The following is a 20,217-nucleotide window of genomic DNA, read 5'->3' as shown; positions in this document are numbered from 1 at the left end:
GTAGTTAAGACCAATTTATTAACACATTTACAATTCAACTTTTTTTTGAAAAGTTATGTCTGAATTAAAAACAAGACTTCAGGAAAAAATTTCTATTGTTGAGAACAAAGTTGACATATCTGGCCATAACTAATGTGCAACACCATGTTTGGTGAAAATTAATCGCTGTATAATAGTAAAACACAATATATACATCAGGCAGAAAGCATTATGTTGAGGTTCAATTATCTGAGTTATTTGAGCCCCAAAGTTTGTAAAAATTCCTCCACAACAAGATGAAGCTTCTATTTTGGCCCCTTCTCATCTCCTTGGAAACTATGTTGTTGGAAAATAGACCACTGCTTCAGGTGCAGGCTGATAAAAACAAGCTCCACGAATCTTCTGGGCCTCATCATCATCATCACCTGAACTTTGTTTGTCTTTGCCTGCTGCCTCTCTGACTCCTACAACATAATGAAGAGCTTGAGGTTTCCCGCTGTTTTTTTTTCCTTGCACGAAACGAATGCTGTTACACCTCATTACTTCTCCTTCTCCCTGCTGAGGTTTGTTCTACTCTAAAAGAGAAGGAGAGGGGTAGAGGGCGTCTGTGCATAAGAAGTAATTAGAAATTTCAATGAATGATAGACACCTTGTTAGAATCCTGACGAGTGTTTGACAAAAATAGAAAAATCCATCACAGTCTGGGTCTTCTGGGGCAAAAGTTTTGACACTCAATAATCATTATCTAAGAAGGAGCAGTCTGAAGTAAGTCCTGACTGTGTTTCAGTGGGGAATTGTGCACCGTGGTAAGATTAGGGCATGTCATTTGTGTCTAAACATAGCCATTGTTTTCTGTGATGACAAGGAGAAAGATTGAGTCGGGAGAATTTATGCCAGTACAGGTAAACAAGCAAGGACATATGGACAATTAGTCAAAAAGAACGAAATGGTGCTGCTAGAACTTTCTAGCTGCATATAATTCTCTGGTAACTCCTTGCAGTTTTAAATTGGCTCATCTTTTCTTTTTTAATTTTACTTAACATCTATATGATGTACATTTAGTGCACCAGAAGCACGTCTTTAGTTGAGTAAATCCTCACTAATCGACTTATCTTCAATTTTTGTCTGATCATCCACAAAAGACTGACAAAGGGATATGGGAGTATTTATCATGTCCAGTGAGAAGATGGGGTAATCTCCTGCAAAGATGGTGCAATCAGTCACTTCAATATGCAGCTCTTTTCATGTTATCTCCTTTTTGGCACATTTTTGTTTTATTTCCTCCTTCTCTTTGCTTTCAGGATAATATTGTTGTCTCCTGCTGATATAACAAGACTGATCTAACCGAAAAGAGACCGTAACAGAAAATGATTATGAAACTAGAATCACATCTAACTACAAAACAGTAATATGTGTTGCTGCTAGCATCACCTTTGCATTCTAAATTGGACTGAGGTCTAATGACTGTTGAGGCCATTTGAATATTGACTGTCAATTGTCCTTTTAAAACAAATTGTTTCAAATTATTTCAAACTGTTATTTAAAAAAGAATTGTGGAAGTAAGCATAAGTAGATGTGGAGACTGCGGTAATAAAGGGATAGACATGGTCAGCTACAATACTCAGATAGGCTGTGTTGTAAATATTGTGTAGACATCATTACATAGAATAAAAGCTGACATGGAACAAAAGGGAAACAAACAGTTAAGCTCCAAATCTGAACAGCTGCCTGTCGTCTCCCTATCTTGCATAGACCTAAATAAGATTTTTTTTTTTTTTTTGAAAAGGAAAGCGTATATAGGGTCATTGCTCAGTGAGGACTCTGTCACTATGACGACAGAGGTTTAAATTGGATCTGCATGAGGTGCTTAAATTGCACAGACCTTCAATGAGATGAGCAGAAAGGGAGGGCTAGAAAGATAAGAAGATGTATCATGTCCTCTGAGAGTCCACAGGCATCATTCTTTACCAGCCAACAAAGCTACAGGTTAATAATGAAGAATAAAAGGCATGAGAACCTTTTCACAAAGAGGAAAAACCTGCAAACAATTCTGGTTCTCAAAGTATGAAGCCTGATGTTCACACCAAGATCATGTGTTTGTGAAGGAGAAACCTTCTCTTTTCTGGAGTCATTAACTCCCTACTACCTATCCAAACATATCAGTCACATCAATAAGTGTTTGTCCAAGGTCCTTTTTAAAGCATCAGACATTTTGAAAAACATTTTTGGCTAAATCAATTCTATAGATCATATTCATAATTGATAAAGAAGGCTGTTCATGACTGTAAACCAGACAGTCGCATATCGGCTTTTACATAAAAATGGGGTTTCAAAAAATTAACGTAACAAAGTTACTGTCTCCTTGAAGTAGGATTTTTAGGATTCGCATATTTATATGCTAATCCTTTATATTTCTTTGATTTGAATTAGGGCTGAATCATCTACCATTTTGGGTGAAGAGTATCTCACATGTTTGGCAGCATTACACACTTACCCGGTTTGCAGGATGAAAGCAGAACTTAGAGACAGTTACATGTATGTCAGATTACTAGCAGAGCATTAGTTAGGACTTCTTTGAAAATGATAGCATGTCTTGCTGTAGAATCTAAATATTAGAACTAAATATTAATCAGAAGTATATTTACAATAATATAATTCTAATTTTATTATATGTACACAATAAAATAATTCCTTGTCTTTGTGAGCTAAAATATTGACAGTGTAGAGTATAGAATATGTTGTGTCGTTTGCTTTATATTAGATTTACAGTATAACTGGTGACATTATGCCAATTTTATTACATTTTGATCTATAAAACCCAATAAATTAAAGAGAATGCACTCTTTCTTCAGTGAATAACCATAGAAAATCTAGTAAATGAGCAATGCTTGTACTGAGGTTGCAGTGTTTGGTCATCAAGCTCATCATGTCTGTTGAGGGAGTGTGTTAAAAAGCCAACACAACAGGCACACAAAGTACACTTCTACCACCCCAGCCTATGCAATTGGAAAAATTGACAATGAGCTTTATTTAACCATTGTTTATGGCCACACTTGCTGTTTGACCTTTTGTTCCTTAGCGTTCCAGTTTACATGTGTGCAGCCATCTGTCAAACACCAGCAGCTAACACTGAGCCCTATCTTGCTGCAGCAGGGGCCTGGCATGAGAGGACGAAGGCTGGCTTTGGGCTCACAGAGTGCTCACATGTCTAAAGGGTCACTGGCTTGGAATCGCTTCATTCAGTTCACATAATAATCGTTATCAACAATATACAGATGAATTTCTTTCACACTGAGGAAGGGCTGAGGATATAGAAAGAAAATAACACAATGAATGAGGATGTGAAGGGAAACAGGGCTGTTTTTAATCAATAGTACAGTGGATAAGAAATGCAAAATCACTTTCTGAAATATGTGACTCATACTACCCAAACTTCCCCTTTTGAGATTGTACAGCCAATCAATCATCCTTTTGCCTGAAACAATTTGTCTGCATGCACAGCTCCCAGACACATCCATCCTGGTCTTGTTTCATTAAATAAATTTGGCTTTAATATCTACACTCAGATCAGACTGACTCCGGAGGCTGTACATCCCCAGCGGGCTCCCCATGGGTGAAATTAGACCATCAGTCTAATTTAACAGCTTTTGCTTCAATTGAATTTACTCAGTAATCAGTCTGTGGACTCTGCCTCTCCTTTCGGAAAACAAATATCATGTGAGTTTTGGAGGAGCAGAAAATATCATTTGAATATTGAATATTAAATCCAGTTGTAGAAAAATTGCAAACATGGATTAAATGCAAACATTAAGTAATGGAGGATATGGTGATTAAAAAAATAAGTTTGGACTTGTAGTTTCTACAAGTTTTATCCCACCCTTACTTTTTTATGTTTTTCAGAATTATTTCTTCTTTAAAGTAATTTTAAACAGTGTTTTTTTTCTCTTTTTCTTTTTGAAAATTTTAAAAAATTTAAAGGAATAAAGACTCACTCGATACCTTTGATCAATATTCTGAAAATCTTGAAAATATTAATGGAATTTAGACATTTATATTTAAATTCTTTTAGTATTAATGTTCAAGTCAGGTTACAAATATTAAGGGCTAGATTTTTAACTCCAGTATGAGTAAATTTAGCCAACATACAACATTTTATCTCTGGTCCAAGGTAGGTTGATATGTAGTGCCATGTGTCGTCCTGGGAAAATATTGCACATATGGATTCCTGTCATTAACTTCCCAAGCTAAATTGAAATGAACTGAACCTCCTGCTCCTGGCAGCACAACCTAAAAAATACATATTTATTTCTATGAACTTTTTGTTTGAGCTCATATGAGACACTGAGGAGGGCGTCCTGACCTTATATTTTCAAACTGCCACAAAGCTGAAGTAGAGTTGTCAAAGTCAATGTACCACAATTTTATTTTGACGCAACTATTTATTAATTGATGCTGTACATTATTTTCTCTCAGCACTTGGACATAATAAAAAAGCAATCTCAAGACATATTGTTTCTTTTATAAATCAAACCAGACATTTTATAAATCAAATCATTTTATAATCAAATCTATTTTAAAATGACATTTAAGTGCATTTGCTTCCTCCATTTTCCTCCACAGAACTCCCACATAAACTCAAAGTATCATCATAAGCAAATCATTTTCTATGTATGATTATCTTTCTGTATCTCAGCAGTCTTTTGTTTTTACAAGAATCTCAGAAATTTTTATAAATGTTTTGCTGACCAGTGCAGTGACTGGAGGTAGCAGTGGGTGTCTTAATGAGTTTTAAATGGACTGTAATCACAATTTCCCCAATTTTCTTTCTTCTTGCATAGAGAAGTGCTCTAAAAAAAGATGTTGACTGCACATTAATGGAGTTGTCTGCTGATTTAGACATGACTGACAGCATTAAAATTAAATTATGACGAGGCCACAGAGACTGGCATCAACAGCTCCAAAAAGACCTGCCAGCTCGCTGTTTAATTTATACAAGAAATATAAATATATTTTAGATTTTTCATCGTTCTTTATCGACTCAATTGTGTTGGATGATTGCCAGTTCACTCAGACATAAACAGAGTGAGCGAGTCATAGAATAACCATCCCTGCAGTCCCATCAACTTGACACCAATCTTTAATTCTCTGGGGCCCAATCAATATTTATCCCTGATAGGTCAGAGAATTGATTTGGCCTGAAAAGATTTTCCATGGCTCTGTGAGCCTTCAGGGCTGAGAGAATGAAAAACTCTCACGGACACTCCATCCCATAAATTTCACATTAAAGGAGAGAAATTACAAAGATATGTGTGCTGCAGGTGTAATTTTGTGACATTGGATATTACACCAAATGTGAAGCTTAATGAGAGGACTTTATTTTGATCAGATAGACAGATAGACTATGAACTAATCATCAGTAGTAATTGAGGGTTTTTAACCTTGGTGACATGTACATGTGATATTTCTTTAAACACAACATTTTACAACACCACTATATTTTAAATTAAACTGTACTGTGTCATTTGGATCATTGAACAGACTAAATCAACATTAAAATGCTTAATCCGACATCTAATGAAACATCCTCTCTGTGCCATTTCTGGTGCATGACTGGGAAAGCTCCAAAACTGTCAGACATTGTATAAATCGACTAAGTTCTGTCATACTGGCAAAAAGGCTTGTACAAAGTATTCAGTGCAAGACTGGAAATAATTGTGGTTCACGAGATTGACTAAGAAAAGAACTATTTCTTAAGCGTAAAATTATGCTACTGCAAAAACAAAGTTTTTTTTTTGTTTTGTTATCAGTGTTTTTTACGTTAAGCATGTTTCATCACTTTTTGATAATTGAGTTTCAATATTTAGGACTAGATCCAGGATATCAGTGTGAAACATCTGCCATATCATCTGGCAGTGATTAAAATGAACCTTGTTGATTGGCTGATTTGTTCCCATACATGTACCAGATGTTTAGAGACAGTATCTCACCAGCATGTCCTCTGCCTCTACCAGACTGAATAAAAGTACAAGGGGACGTGCAAGCTCACTGAGCCACAAAACCATCTGGTTCCCTATGATCCACAACAAAATGTACCAGTCTGTTTACACAGATGTACCAGGGTTCAAATCAGATGCAAAACCCAACAACAAGTCAGGGTCATTTCATGGGAAATACAGAGTGGACACGCAGGCACACTGTATATGATACTGTCAGGGCTAGACCAAAGGTTTCCAGACTCAGTGGGAAACAAATATTAAGCTTGACAGATATATAATGAGAGTTTCCAGACTCTGAAATGATAACAAATCTGCTTGCAAAGAAATTGCTGCAACTCCTCAGTGACATTGCAGTTTTGAGGACAATACTGCCTAAAGTTAAGAAAAAATGAAATGACCCTCTGGAATGAATGGTAATTTATTTTCAGAGATACACCCAAAAATAGTTTGAATCTATGCTGACTGTTACAAAGCTTTATGAATATAGACACTGCAACAAAAGAATCTACAAGTGAAACAATCATTGCTGCTGGAAAACCATAGCAATTAGTTTTCTGTCTGAAGCTTGGACAAGCAGTGTCAGATACCATATGGATTTACATACTTCTCCAGGCTCCTGCCATGTTGCAACAAAGATAAGTCAGAATCAATAAAGAAAAAATAAGCCAAAGCAAACAATCTGCCATGCTACTGTTTGATTTATGTTCTAATCCTCACAGGGTAATGAGCTATTTTTCATTGCTGAACAAACAGGATACCAAATATGAGTGGATTTTGTTCAAGTAATTGTAAGATTGTCCCAGTTGTATGACAGCCAGTTGAGAAGGTTCCAGCATCTGGTAGGGATTCCTTTTAGATGACTCCCAGGAGGAAGTGCTTTGAATATGTCCCACTGAGAGGAGCCTTCAGGGTATAGATCATACCCACTAGAGAAATTATTACATCCCATTGCTGACCAAGTGCAAGAATGGAGGCAGGCCGGCAACGAACAGCCGGCCGGCCGTCCGTCCATCCATCCATCCATTCCTTTATTTTCTTTTCTGTAATTCAAAACCTGTCCTCTATTTGTCTTGACAGTAAATTCAAAGTGATCTTTACGTTTTATCCTGGGCTGGATTATGGAAGTTAAATTCCCCAGATTCCCAAAGTTGTCTTTAAACAGCTTTTACAGATGGATTTAAAAACATTAAAGCTATGAGACTTCTCCACAATACTGCTTCATAGAGCAGTTTTAATAGTTAGTGTTTCTGAATCTGACTATCTTCAATAACATTTGTTTACAGCTTAGACAATTTGTGAATCTGACTTGGGTTTAGTTTTAAATGGACTGTACCAAACAGATTAAATTTAACCAAATGAACTGGAGTGAGAGGTAATTAAATTAGTTGGGATGGAAGAAACCTTATTTCTTTATTGTTGATATAAAAAGAAAAACTTTTCAATTAAGGTAACTGAGACATTTTGTTGTGAATGTCTGTGGTAAAAATAAAGCTAAATTGAATTGAAAAAGTTAATGATGCCATATTAGAAAATTGGTAGTAATGAATAAACAAAAACAAACAGAAACATAGCCTCACTAATTATTTAAATGTTTCACACAAAGCGAGTGTGAAGTGATAATCAAGATGTGTACTAAAAACACACATTTTGATTGATAAAGAATTGGAAGACAAAGCAAACTGAATCAGTTGCAATATGCTGGAACATAACATGATTTAAAAAGTATTAAAACCCACCCAAAGTTTTTAAACAATATGTTTTACAACAAAAGCTGGTTCTGATATGTGTTGATGGGTTTACAGTAGTAACAACCTCCTGGTTTCTTTTTTTTTTCAGTGAATAGTTTTGACAGTGCTGTGTGAAATGAGCAATACTTAGCGTATTATTTTACAACCTGTTTTGGATTTAAACTGTTCACCAATTAAAATCCATAACCTGACGTCTTTTCTCTGTAATCTTTAGTGATGCAGTTTGTTTACTAATGGTCTCTAACAAAATTCTTATCTCTTATAGATCAGTTGTATCAATAATGAGATTGAATTAAATGGATGTTGGTCTATCACACAAAATACAATCAAAACGTTTTGGTTTTAATATGACAAAATTTGGAAAAAGTGGAATACTTTTGTAGGCACTGTGTTTTCCTTCAGTGTTTCTTGCTGTTCATATAAATTAGCAGGTGTATGTGTGAGGAACTAGTTCAACAAAACTTTACAAGCACTGAAGCTACTGCGAAATCTGCTGAATATTTTGAGCTACAAACTGTTTTAGATGTAAAATTCTCTGCCCAGTTTACAGTGTGTCATATAAATGTATTTTTTACAGAATAATATATTCTGCAAACTGTATCCAAACTGATGCAGACCCTTAATACTCCTTTGCTACTCTTTGACTCATGTTGCATAGCACCAAGATACTGATGGGGAAAGAGTGTTTTTACACCAGAATTAAGTTGTATCTTTCAAAGAAACCTGTTGGTGAACTTCACATCATTCATCTGATTTCCTAAAGTGTTCTGTCCAATAAAATCAGGATACTGTGCTGTTAAATGTTCAATTTCCCTTCAGCCTTGTGACGCAGAGCTGACGGTGGAACTTCAGTGACATTTATGGTTCAGTCAGAGGCAGAGCTAGATAGAGAAAATTTAAGGTCGGCCTGCTCAATCAATTGACCTTAGTCTCAACCAACTTTCTACTATTTGCGTCATCAGGATTTATGTGTTGTTTTGCCTTTTACCGGGACTCTCCAAATCTTATGTATGCATGTGTTTATTTATTTGTTGCAATCAAAGATTGACATGTTTGTTTTCTTACCTGAGATTGTAATTGTGATAATCATAGGGTTATGGTGTTTAGGAAGCACAATCTCGATTAAATAGAAAAGTAATGTATTATTTAATTTGCTTTAGCTGGTGATTCTTTTCATTATGTGTTTTGCTATTTCTCTGTCTGGAACCAAACCAGGAACCAAAAGTATGATGCCAGTCACCCAGTAAAACTAATAATAAAAACAACAAAAAACTCTCATTTAGATAAGATAAAGTATGAACACTAGAGCAAACAAAATAATTTAAACAATGTCAATTAAAACTTGGCAAAGAATTATTTGAGAAATTAGTGGTGGTATTTTTTAAGCATATCACTGTGTCATTTGTTATATAAAATTTTTTAAATGTTGTGTAAATACATTATTGACATTGTTGACATTTCAACAATGTCTTAATCTGATGTTTCATGTTTAAAATGTCTGTAGTCAAGTTAAATAGCCTTGCCGCATGTTGAATTGTTTTACATTTTCTTAGTTAATACCTTTCTGCTTTTTTTAAATGTTTTTTTTATTTATTTTGGTTGAACAGTTGAACAATATGTTCTCACAGCTGTTACTTTAACCTCCACATCTTTTGTGCACATCACAGAAGCAGTTTCTTATTCATTCTAAAAAAAAAAAGATTCAAGTGCTTTTGGACATCCATAAATTATTTTCATAAAATTCTCTACTTTTGGACATTGTTCTTTGCTTCTACTTTCAAAATCTGAAAGGTCTTGCCCTACAAAATTTTAAGTCCTCATTTTGTTGATTGTGCCAAAAATGTTGAATAGCTTGACAAAATCTGTCAAGCTAATTCTGTACATTTCTTTAGCATTCTTTCCTAAAATACGTTTTACAAACTGAACCATTCCTCTCAGGTAAATCTCACTTTTTTCACGGATAAAGTGTGAAACATTGTTGCTTATACTGTGCAACATTTCTTTTTGGATGTTCAAGAATAGTTCACAGTATTGCAATGTTGTTTACAGCTGTTCACAGCTTTACCCTAAGGGGTTTTCTTACATATTTGTTGTACTTTGCATTTGCACAACCCTTTGAACATCAGAGTAGCAAACAGCATCCATCCAGCCATCAATACAGTCATCCATAACTTATGTATAGATTTCAAATGGTTGTACAAATACACTATCTTTTGAACATTTTTAGGAAGCACAACCAAAATCAGACTTTTTGCAATGGAACATGTTCACGAACATGATGGTATAGGACTTTTGCTTTGCAGACACTGACAGTATTATTGGCATGCTTGATTTTCTGGAATTGATTAATAATTATCTATTTTGAGCAAGTGACAGACTTTGTAGGTCTTGTAGTTTGTAACTGATTGAGAAATGGTCTCGTTGTTGTGCAGATGTAAAGGCTGATGTGCGAAATACACCAAAGCGCCTGGCAAAACTGAATCTATTCTTGAGCGGCTCCTGTTTTTTTTTTATCCTGTGTCTCCCTCTCGTGGGAAAATTGTGAAAAACATGTTTTCTCCGATTGGCCGAATTTGCGATGTGCTTCTTTCTGATTGGCTCTTAAACGCACACAGTGACTTTTAAAGTTTCCGTACAGAAACAACTGAAACTGAACTATTTTCTGTAATTATTTAAGTAAAATCATGGTACAAACGTGATTAGTTTTAGTCATTTCAAAATGTATGTTTACAGCTATTTTAATTTAGGGCTTAGCAACTGAAAACATGATCGCTTGGAGCTGAGGCGTGGTTCATAAACGAGGAGCTGTTCTTGTTTCTCGTCGGAAGAGAAAAGCGAAAGGACTTGGGGATATCGAAGTTGTTGTGAGAGCTTCCACCTGAGGGGGGTTTGACAAAATGAGCGGATTTAACCCATTTCTAAGGTCAATATTTATTTCCTTGCTGGTGGAGTGCTGCCTGGTGGGTTGTGATATAACGGACGGAAACGCGGAGCATCTGAAGAGGGAGCACTCTCTGACGAAGCCTTACCAAGGTAAGAGGAGCTAGCCAAGCGGATGGTCGGACTGTTTCCTTCTTCCACCGCGTCTCAGAAGGTTTCCAGTGGACTCACCTGCTCAGATGGAGTTTGTTCTGGCAGTTTTAACATATTATATCGAATGTGTTAGATAATAAAGTAGTGGATAAAGACGTAGCAACGTCAACAACACGAGATGGCTGAACACAACACGAACTCGTGTTTGCTGTTGACCAAACAAGTATTCTCTGCAGTCTGAGTTTGAACTTTGAAGTTACCATGTATGTTTCCAACTCTCATTCAAAAGGCTTCTTTAGGTTAAATGTTTTTAGCAAACTAAAAAGTTTTGAAATAAATGTTGCATATCACCTTATGTTGTATTTTTCATATGTTTGCATTTTATTACTCTAATACTGTTTTTGCTTTAACGTGCTGAGCAGATTTAGGAGACATTTATTGTCACACCAAGTGAAGATCTATTTGTTTGCTCCTGAATATGGCAGATTTTTGGTTTATACTTGAAACAGGAGCCTAAAAATGAGGTTGCTGATCTTGAAGAGCAGCTTTATAACTGCCTGGCATTGTTTCCTGCCTGGTGAAACCACCATCCTACACGGATCTAGTCTGCGTATTTGTCAGGCTATGTAAACATAACCATAAATTTTGTGGAAGAAATTTATGGTTTAACGCAGGTTAAACACAGTATATTTGTTTTATGGACACAACTAATTGCTGTTATAGGATAACACACAAATCCTAATATATTATGGCCTGTATTTGTATATTTAATTTTACATCTGTCTTTTAATGTTTTTCTCAAACAAATTGTATTTGTTCTGAGGAAAATATATTATTGCTGAAGTGTTAATTTTCTATATAGCCATACAAAGGCTTTATCCAAGTTAAATGAAAACAAAAGTAACTACCGTAGATAATTTTATTTTGCATTAATGCCTTATATTTTCAGAACTTTAATTACTTCTAATAAACTTAAAACAACTGGACTTCAGCCTGGTTTGTTGGTATGCAACTGTTGTACCTTTGTGGATTTACAGCTGTATTATATCTGTTTAGACAATGGTAAGAGTACATTGAGAGTGAAAGGAGGTCATGGACAGTGTTCTTTTGTTCATCTTTTTGTTTTCATAAACTCTTCTGGGCATTAATAATCATTAAGACAAATATTTTAATCTTAGAAACTCACCTGAACAAATATAACAATCAGATATGAGATAAATTCAAGCCAATAATGTAGAAGTTGAACTTCTCCATGAGCAAAAAATGAGTAATTTTAGGTTTTTACAATCCAGAAATGTTATCAAAACTTCAAATTAACCTGCTGTGGAAGCAACTGGTGTTCAGCTTATAATGCCATGACAGTCTTGCAGGTTAAAAAGCACATTTGCTCATTTAAAAGCTCTGGTTTTTTGCTCAAAAGATGATATTGCTGTAGACTGCACGTTCAGGGGTTGCTGATTTCTTTTCGGTTCTCACATGTTTCTTCTGAAGGTGTTGGCAATCAGTGGGATTTCTGGGGAAGCACTCTGGTGACGAGCTCATATGTCCGTCTTACTCCAGATGAGCGGAGTAAACAGGGATCCATATGGAATACTGTGGTGAGGAAAATTATGATGTATGCTCTCTGAAATGAAATACTTGCAAGATTTGTTTTACACTTTGATGAAGAGGAGTCACAAAAACCAAAATCCAGAGTTAAACTACCAAACCAAGTAGAGCAACAAGTGGACTCTTGTTGATTTTGATTATGTTGATTGAAAGATTTAAAGTACTAAAACTTAAGAAATCACAAGTCTCATAGTTGTATTAAATCACCGATAGATTCAAATAATCAATCAATTCAAATTGAAAATGCTTATGTTGCATTTTTACACTGTCAAACATATATGTTCAGATCACATTCCTCAAAACTTAAGAGAAGCCAGTAATATTAATACATATTGGCAGCTAAAATTGTGTTTTGACTGGAGCTGCTTTTACATTCATAATTTTAAAGACTAAGGAGGTGGGTTTATATTTCAGACTCTAACAGAATATTTTATATTTAATCTTCACTAATCACAGATTATTTTAAAATGCATCATGAATTTGCAAATTATCTAAAAAAGATTCACTTTTGAAAGGCATAGACAATGTATTGTTCATGCATAACAATTTGAGGTAATAAATATTGGTATTTTGAATACTCAGGGACAGTGTCTGCATAGCATGATGTAGTTTAGGGTTAATCTTAGAAGGCCTATCATTAATATTTAAAAGGAACTTGTTAAAAGCAGTTTTATTATCATTGAACAGTCAAATCTGAGTTTTTGTTCTCACTTCAGTGTTTATGCAAATTCCTTGCAGCCTTGTTATTTGAAGGACTGGGAGATGCATGTGCAGTTTAAAGTTCACGGATCAGGAAAGAAGAATCTCCACGGCGATGGCATCGCTATCTGGTACACGAAGGACAGACTGCATCCAGGTACATTTTTAATGTCATTTCCCTTTTCAGCCGAGGTTTTTTGTGGAAGAAATTTATGGCTGAGCTTTTTTATTTGGTCTTTGTTTTTGTTGCAATCATGTTTGGATTTAGAATACAGAAACATATCACAAAATAACTGATTTTGTTCTACAAAGTTTAAACATATTTTTGATTTTAAACATTTTAGAAATCAAACATTTTCCCCAATATAGTTTTGAAGAGGAAAGTCTGGTAGGACTCTTATTTTAGTAATACTTTTGTCATTTAAAAAAATGCATGTATATGATGCATTTGACTACATAGTTTCATCAATAACTTATGCCTTTCTTTTTATGTTTTTTTTTTTGTTATTCGAAGCACTTTGAGCTGCCTTGTTGCTGAAATGTGCTATATCAATAAATAGCTTTTTAAAATTTTAAAAGCAGGATAGATTATCAGGCACAGCAAAGCAGGGACAATTCATCCATCCGTCCGTCCGTCCGTCTATACCTGCTTATCCCTGCAGGAGGTCTGGTGCCTGTGGTTTAAGTTTGTTAAAAAGTCATTGAGATTTTGATGGTAGAAAAGAAACATTAAAGAATTGCAATTATGATAAAATGCAGACTTGATTATAAATTATACATAATTAGATGTAAAAATCTAAATCCAATCATTTTCCATCGCATTGAACGATCCTCGCTGCCATTGTGACTCCATCATACAGTATCCTGATGTTTGTTTCCATTGTCTCAGTTTCTTCTCATATTCGCTGTTTACACAGTGTGTGTCGTTGTCTGCTCATGTCTTGCATCATCTCTGCCTCCATCCTAGGCGCTGTGTTTGGAAACCAAGATCAGTTTCATGGCCTGGCTATTTTTTTGGATACCTTCCGCAATGACCTCCATGGAATGGATGTAAGTGTGGAGAGTGTGGATCCTGTGGATTGATCCGCTTGTTTCTTTGCAGGGCCTGTCTTTTCCAACAATGCTCACTTCCACGGGCTGGCTGTTTTTATAGATACTTACTCTAATGATGATTCAACGGATGTGAGTGGTTCCTGTCGGCATGCTCTTAGTCTCGTTTCAGTGCTGAGTTTGCTTTCTTTTTTGTAAAACAGCATGGTGTCAGAATGTGGAGCATGTCAGCATCTAAAACTCACGAGAAGTTCATTATGTATGTCACTTAAAGAAAATGTAATACAATCTAAAAAAAAGAAAAAAGTCCTTTGTAATAAGATAATTCAGTTAAAAACTGCAGTTGCTTTGTACCAGCTTTTTGTTATGGCTGGTACAAAATTAGATCTGGAACCATAAGCTTAGTTTTGCATGCAGAAATCAGTTTTCAGTGCTGCATATAAGTAAAGGAGTGCTTGAACTCTTAAGTTGTTCCATTTGCACAATTTATTTTGCATTCATTTGCGTCTCATTTTCATTATTAATTTGATTGTAGCACTCTTTAATATTGTATTTTTTTTATCCAATGATTTGTCCAATCACCAGCGCTCCTTCCCTTACATCTCGGCCATGGTAAACAACGGCACAGTGAGTTATGATCACGGTAAAGATGGCCGCTCATCGGAGCTGGGAGGCTGCTCAGCTGACATTAGAAACAGAGACTTTGACACGTACCTCGCTATCCGCTATTCCAGAGGAAGACTGACGGTAAACAGGGAAACCTTACGGTTCCTTTTTTTTTCTCTTGGTTTTCTGCATCAAATCATTGGATGCCTCCTCGGCACACAGCCAATTTCTAATATATTAAATATTTGATACAGTCATGCAAAAGCAAAGACACATCTAAAATGTAAAAGTTTACAAGCTCCCATAGCTACAAAACAACATGTTTAAAACTAATACTAGAGAATTACAACTTTATTTTCACCAGGCCATTTTTATATAGTTTTCCTTTTTATTCCTTCAACTCAAGAAATGGTTTCATACAGGGAATTGATTTTGGGTTTTTCCAGAATAGTTCTCTTGCAGTGATTTCTTCAAACACATGAAAGCAGCCTTGTACTTATATAAGGCTCCCATGCTAATGCAAGTTTAATGCCCAAGTTGATCCTTACTTTTCTTACATAAGGACAAGTCCACAGCAGTTTTTCATTTTGAGCTCTTTGGGTTTCAAAGTGTAAAATCTTTACTTATTGCATCATGAGGGAAATCACTGAACCACGTCATTTTTATATATATATATACCTAAATGATTTAATGTTATGTTTCTGTCTGTCTGCAGGTGATGGTTGACGTGGACGACAAGAATGAGTGGAAAGAGTGCATTGACATCGGAGGTGTTCGTCTTCCTACTGGATATTTCTTCGGTGCATCAGCAGCAACTGGAGATCTCTCAGGTAAGGTCAGAACTGGGATGTTTGACAACAAAGATGAAAATAAGTGATTTAACTGACCTTTTAAAGCAATTCTGTGGTACTTCCATGGTTTTAGTTTGGAGATATTTTATTGAAATTGCATATTTAAATATTGAAGGTATAATTAACAGTTTATGCTCATTTGTTGCAGATAATCATGATGTCATCTCTATGAAACTCTACCAACTAATGGTGGACCACACCCCTGAAGAGGAAAATGTTGACTGGACTAAAATTGAGCCCAGCGTCAGCCTATTCAAGTCCCCCAAAGGTAGATCAGAGAAAAAAACAAAACATATATATTTTTTTAGCAAAATAGAAATCAGTACTTTCATCGGTTTTCTAATTCCTCATTGAAGTAAATCCAAGTTACATCATCAAGGTTATTATCCATTCTTTTCTGTCTAACAAAACAGTAAAGTAACACTTCACTTATTACATTGTGAACTAAGTGCCTGATTACTTCCCTGCTACATTTTGGTTTTGCACTAATGAGATAATGTAGTCATGCTGCTATTGATGACAGTTTTCTGACATTTATAGCAAATTACTGAATGGCTTCAAAACTGTCTTCAATGTGAAACTACTTATTTGTACGGCATGTGCAGGGCAGAGAAAACTTCCAGGTCAGCCCACTTGCAAAAAAAGAAAAAAAAAAGAAAGTAAATAATGATTTTGTCTTTTTTCCAATTTTGTGTAGTGTATAATTTTAAAAAATCAATTTGGTTCAATAGTTGAACGTAAGAAAAAAAAAACTAGGGCCTTTTTGTTTTTCATACTTTTGCTTAAAAGAGAAAACAATCTGACTGAATGTAAACAGATCATTATAAGAGTAGATTTTCTAGTATTGATATTGTATCAGAACTGTTTGTTTTGTGACACCTTTAGTATTGGTTTATTTATGAAAAACTGCTTTCGTATTCTTTAATTTCACCTCAAATTTGTGAATAAATTGGTGATAGCCGCAAAGAAACTTTTGTCCAAAACCATCCAGTGGACAAATTAAAACTAAAACAGGATTAATCTGATGATACAAAAATTTAAAGCAATCATTTGAGATTTCTGACATGAAAATGAAAACGATGAGTAAAGGATGAGAATAAAAGCAAAACCAGTGATAACATGGAAGTAGAGGAAATTTTAACTAATGATAAGACATCAGAAAGTGCATTGAAATTGATTATTTCTCCTGTTTTTCCACAGACAACATTGATGATCCTACTGGAAACTTTCGGGGCACACCCCTCACAGGTTGGAAGGTGTTCCTGCTCCTGCTGTGTGCTCTGCTGGGAATTGTTGTGTGCGCGGTGGTTGGAGCTGTGGTTTTCCAGAAGAGACAGGAGAGAAACAAGAGGTTCTACTGAGCAGAGAGCGGAAACCCGTCACAGAGGTGGAGCTTTGTTGTGGAATGAACTGTTCCCAGATGACAGAACGAGCGTATTCAATGTGAACTTTTTAATGAAGATTGTATAAATGTTTATAACTTTTAAAGCACTGCATTATGAGTGAATCATGGTATGAAGGTGGAGGACGAGCAGTGACATCTTCAGTGACCCTAAATGCTGATTTTTCTGTGCTTGTTCGTTTATTGCAGGGTTAAAGTTGAAACAAACAGAATTCAGTCTGTAAAAGATCAGGCTGTTTGCCTTTTTTAAGCCACCTGTTCTGCAAAAGTTAATAATGACATCATGATTTAGGTATTTATTTTTGTCTTCCAACTGTTTTTTACTTCTTTTTACAAAGAAAACCTATACCAGACAAAATCTACTCTTTCAAAATGTAAAAAGGAATTAATCCAGTAAAATAAAAATAGAAAAAGTGTTTGACCTGTGACCCTGATCAAGGTGAGAAGAACAACTTTAATTTGTTTTTAGTGTTTTTGTGTTACTGCCGTTCTCTTTCTGAAAACCAGAAACTCTGGAGCTTCCTCTTCGAAGTTTAGAGTTTACGTTTTGTTTCATGTGGACCTGTGTTAGAACAAACTGTAGCTCTCTGGGTTTTAGGGGATTTTTTTATGCAATGTCGCTTAAGTGTCAAAGGGTGGATACTGTTTAAAGTCCGCAGTTCTTAGTTCTAATTTTTCTTTGTTTCAAAAAAAAATAGTGAAAAAATAGGTAAAGCAGCATCTAGCTATTTCTAATTATGTTTCACTCAGTGGCTAGAAAATAAATTAATCTAGAAACATTAAAAAAAGGTATTTGACAATAATTTTGGTTTAATCTATGAAGAAGAGGTAAAGATGGTTAATTAAACATCTTTTTTGAAAGTGTTTGATCAGGATGTTCATACATGAAAAAGAGAAATTGAGCTGCTGTCAATTTATAATAATCACACAATCGTCTCGTCATCGCTGCGGTTTACTTATACTAACGGATATAAAATGAAAAAGGGGGTGTGTGCTTAGAAGCTATCTTAGTTCATTTAATGTATGGCTGTGTGTTGGCTGTAATTTTCTGATTTTTATTTTATTTTGAAATGACATCAGTATGTGGATTGGATTCGAAATTTTGCAAAACCTTTAGAAGTGGAAAGGTGTTAATTTTGAGTTTTAGATTGTTTTGTTATAAAAAATACAGTTTGATTTAAAACTGTTATAAAATTAAGCTCTCATGAGGCTTCATATCGAACCCAATTGTTTTTATTATTTTCTTCATTATGTGATTGTCCCCAGAAGGCGATGTTGAATTCCTTTTGGTTAATTCATTACTACAGTGTTAATCATGAAATCGCAGCTAACTGTATCAGAGCTTAAACTGATGACTTATTGTTGCACTCATGAATGTTGAAGCTCATAATGTCTGCATCTTTTATTTTGACTCCAAATACTTTTCTTTCCGTGTCAGCTTAGTTTGTGATGAAACTTGAAACGGCTCCACTCATCAGAAATAATTAATAAAACTGAAAAAAAAAAATAATAATAATTTTGTGTTGGAAGTATTTTGAATAACTAAGTTTAATTGGGATGATTGTGATTTCCTTTTGTACGTGTCTATCCTGGGAGCTTAGGCAAATTTTATGGTGGATCTAGTTAAGTAAACTGTGTTAACTATTGCTCTCTAGAAACACATGGTTAGCTTTACAAGGAAGCAAAGTTTTTAAAATGTCTTTATGATTAAAATTGGTGAGCTAATTTTCAACTAAGTACATATATCTAATTTAACTGGTAATATTGAAACATCCAAAGTAAGTAAGTCAGAAAGTTGTACTTCTGTATAGAGCCACATTTTCTTTATTCATCTCAGAGCCATCTTCATATAAACCAATCCATTTTTTAAATAAGTTTTCATCGCATCACTTTCAGTACAATAAGAGTCAAATTCAATCAAGTTAAAAAGCAATTTCAAACTACAATTTTCATCCAATAATTGAAAACCAATATTAGATCATTCCCACTGTGCTGCTTCCTGTCCCTGCTAGAGCTTTGTCTTTTTTGAACCCTTGCAAAACTGATTTGTGATAACAATGTTTATTTTTTTTTATGCTTACATATCATGATCAATTAAACTAAAATTACAAATTATAGCTTTAAATGTAAACTTTAAAATGCACATTTACTTTAAATTTCCTTCCATTTCTGAACGTTAGTTGTTTTTTTTTTCTTTTTAACCACCAGATGGAGATGTTGTGTTAAATTTTTATAATTTCCAAGACTGAAAAAAAAATCACACTACTCTTTCTGTCAGTAACTTTAATAATATTGTAGGTCAAAGGTAATTTCTTTTAACAATTGCAACCTCTTTTCCTGCTTTTATTGCTTGACTTTTTATATCCTACATCATAAATTTTATTGATTATTTTCATAATTCTGCTTTTGCTGGTGTAGCATGGTAATTGGACAGCAACTCAAAGCATTTAGGAAGCATTTATTTGACATTGTTAGAGCAGTAAAGAAAGTCATCACATTAATTTTAAATGTAGTTTTTCAATTCAATACTCTTTCCTCTCATGTATCCTATCCTGACCTCTGGGTCTCAGGTTGTTTGGAAATCTCATTCTCCCATACTATATTCACAACTCTTAATGGTATACTGAGGCACTTCATTGAATTTTCACAATGTAGCCCAGCACCTCAGTGCAGACTCGTAGACTAATAATCCAGCTTCCAATTCATCAGCTGAATATGTTCTGTTGTTCATAGGAGAAAGAAAGAGACGGAGGCTGCAGTTTAAGAAGTCCATAGCCACTTTCATAACTGGAAGCCATGATTGACTGGAAGCCTGACTGACAGGGCAAGATATAGCCTCAGGTCGATGGCTTAAACCTTTCCACCTGAGCCACAGTGACATTTTAGTCTCAGCACAGAGAAGACATATCCTACATCCATAGCTGGAACTCAGGGTTATTCTCCAATTGCATGAATCACTCCATCCAAGAGTATGTTTAATAAATATCAATAATTTGTTTGGAAAGAGTCACAGTATGAAATACAAATTTTATTTTATTTTTTAATGACATGCAATAGAGACAGACATTTTAAATCTTTCACTTGAGATTCTGTAGCTTTTGCCATTATTTCATGTTCATGTTTAAGGTTAGTATATCTGTCTATGGCTATTTTTTAAGAATCTAAAATTGATCTAGTCAATTTCTCACTCACTTCTTAAACTCAATTTTAGGTGTAAATTTAATATATTTTTTTTACTTAATGCT

General features: G+C 34.8%; 1 protein-coding gene across 2 annotated transcripts; it reads left to right on the top strand.

The window, feature by feature from the left end:
• Nucleotides 1-10,538: 10,538 nt before the first annotated feature.
• LOC129360742 (vesicular integral-membrane protein VIP36-like) lies at nt 10,539-18,488 on the top strand. Of its 2 annotated transcripts, none has more exons than XM_055031128.1 (8): nt 10,539-10,756; nt 12,248-12,354; nt 13,103-13,220; nt 14,166-14,245; nt 14,699-14,860; nt 15,435-15,549; nt 15,719-15,838; nt 16,771-18,488. In XM_055031128.1, the coding sequence occupies exons 1-8, from the start codon at nt 10,621-10,623 to the stop codon at nt 16,929-16,931; spliced, it is 999 nt and encodes a 332-aa protein (XP_054887103.1). In that variant the 5' UTR covers nt 10,539-10,620; the 3' UTR covers nt 16,932-18,488. The 2 variants fall into 2 exon arrangements, with proteins under 2 accessions (XP_054887103.1, XP_054887102.1); XM_055031127.1 differs by lacking the exon at nt 14,166-14,245 and adding an exon at nt 14,031-14,113.
• Nucleotides 18,489-20,217: the final 1,729 nt, after the last annotated feature.

Source organism: Poeciliopsis prolifica, unplaced genomic scaffold (assembly GCF_027474105.1).
Source record: "Poeciliopsis prolifica strain line A6 unplaced genomic scaffold, Auburn_PproV2 SCAFFOLD006, whole genome shotgun sequence".
In the NCBI taxonomy this organism is placed as follows: domain Eukaryota; kingdom Metazoa; phylum Chordata; class Actinopteri; order Cyprinodontiformes; family Poeciliidae; genus Poeciliopsis; species Poeciliopsis prolifica.
Note: the sequence above shows the minus strand (reverse complement) of the source record. Positions and strands in the feature narration are given on the sequence as shown.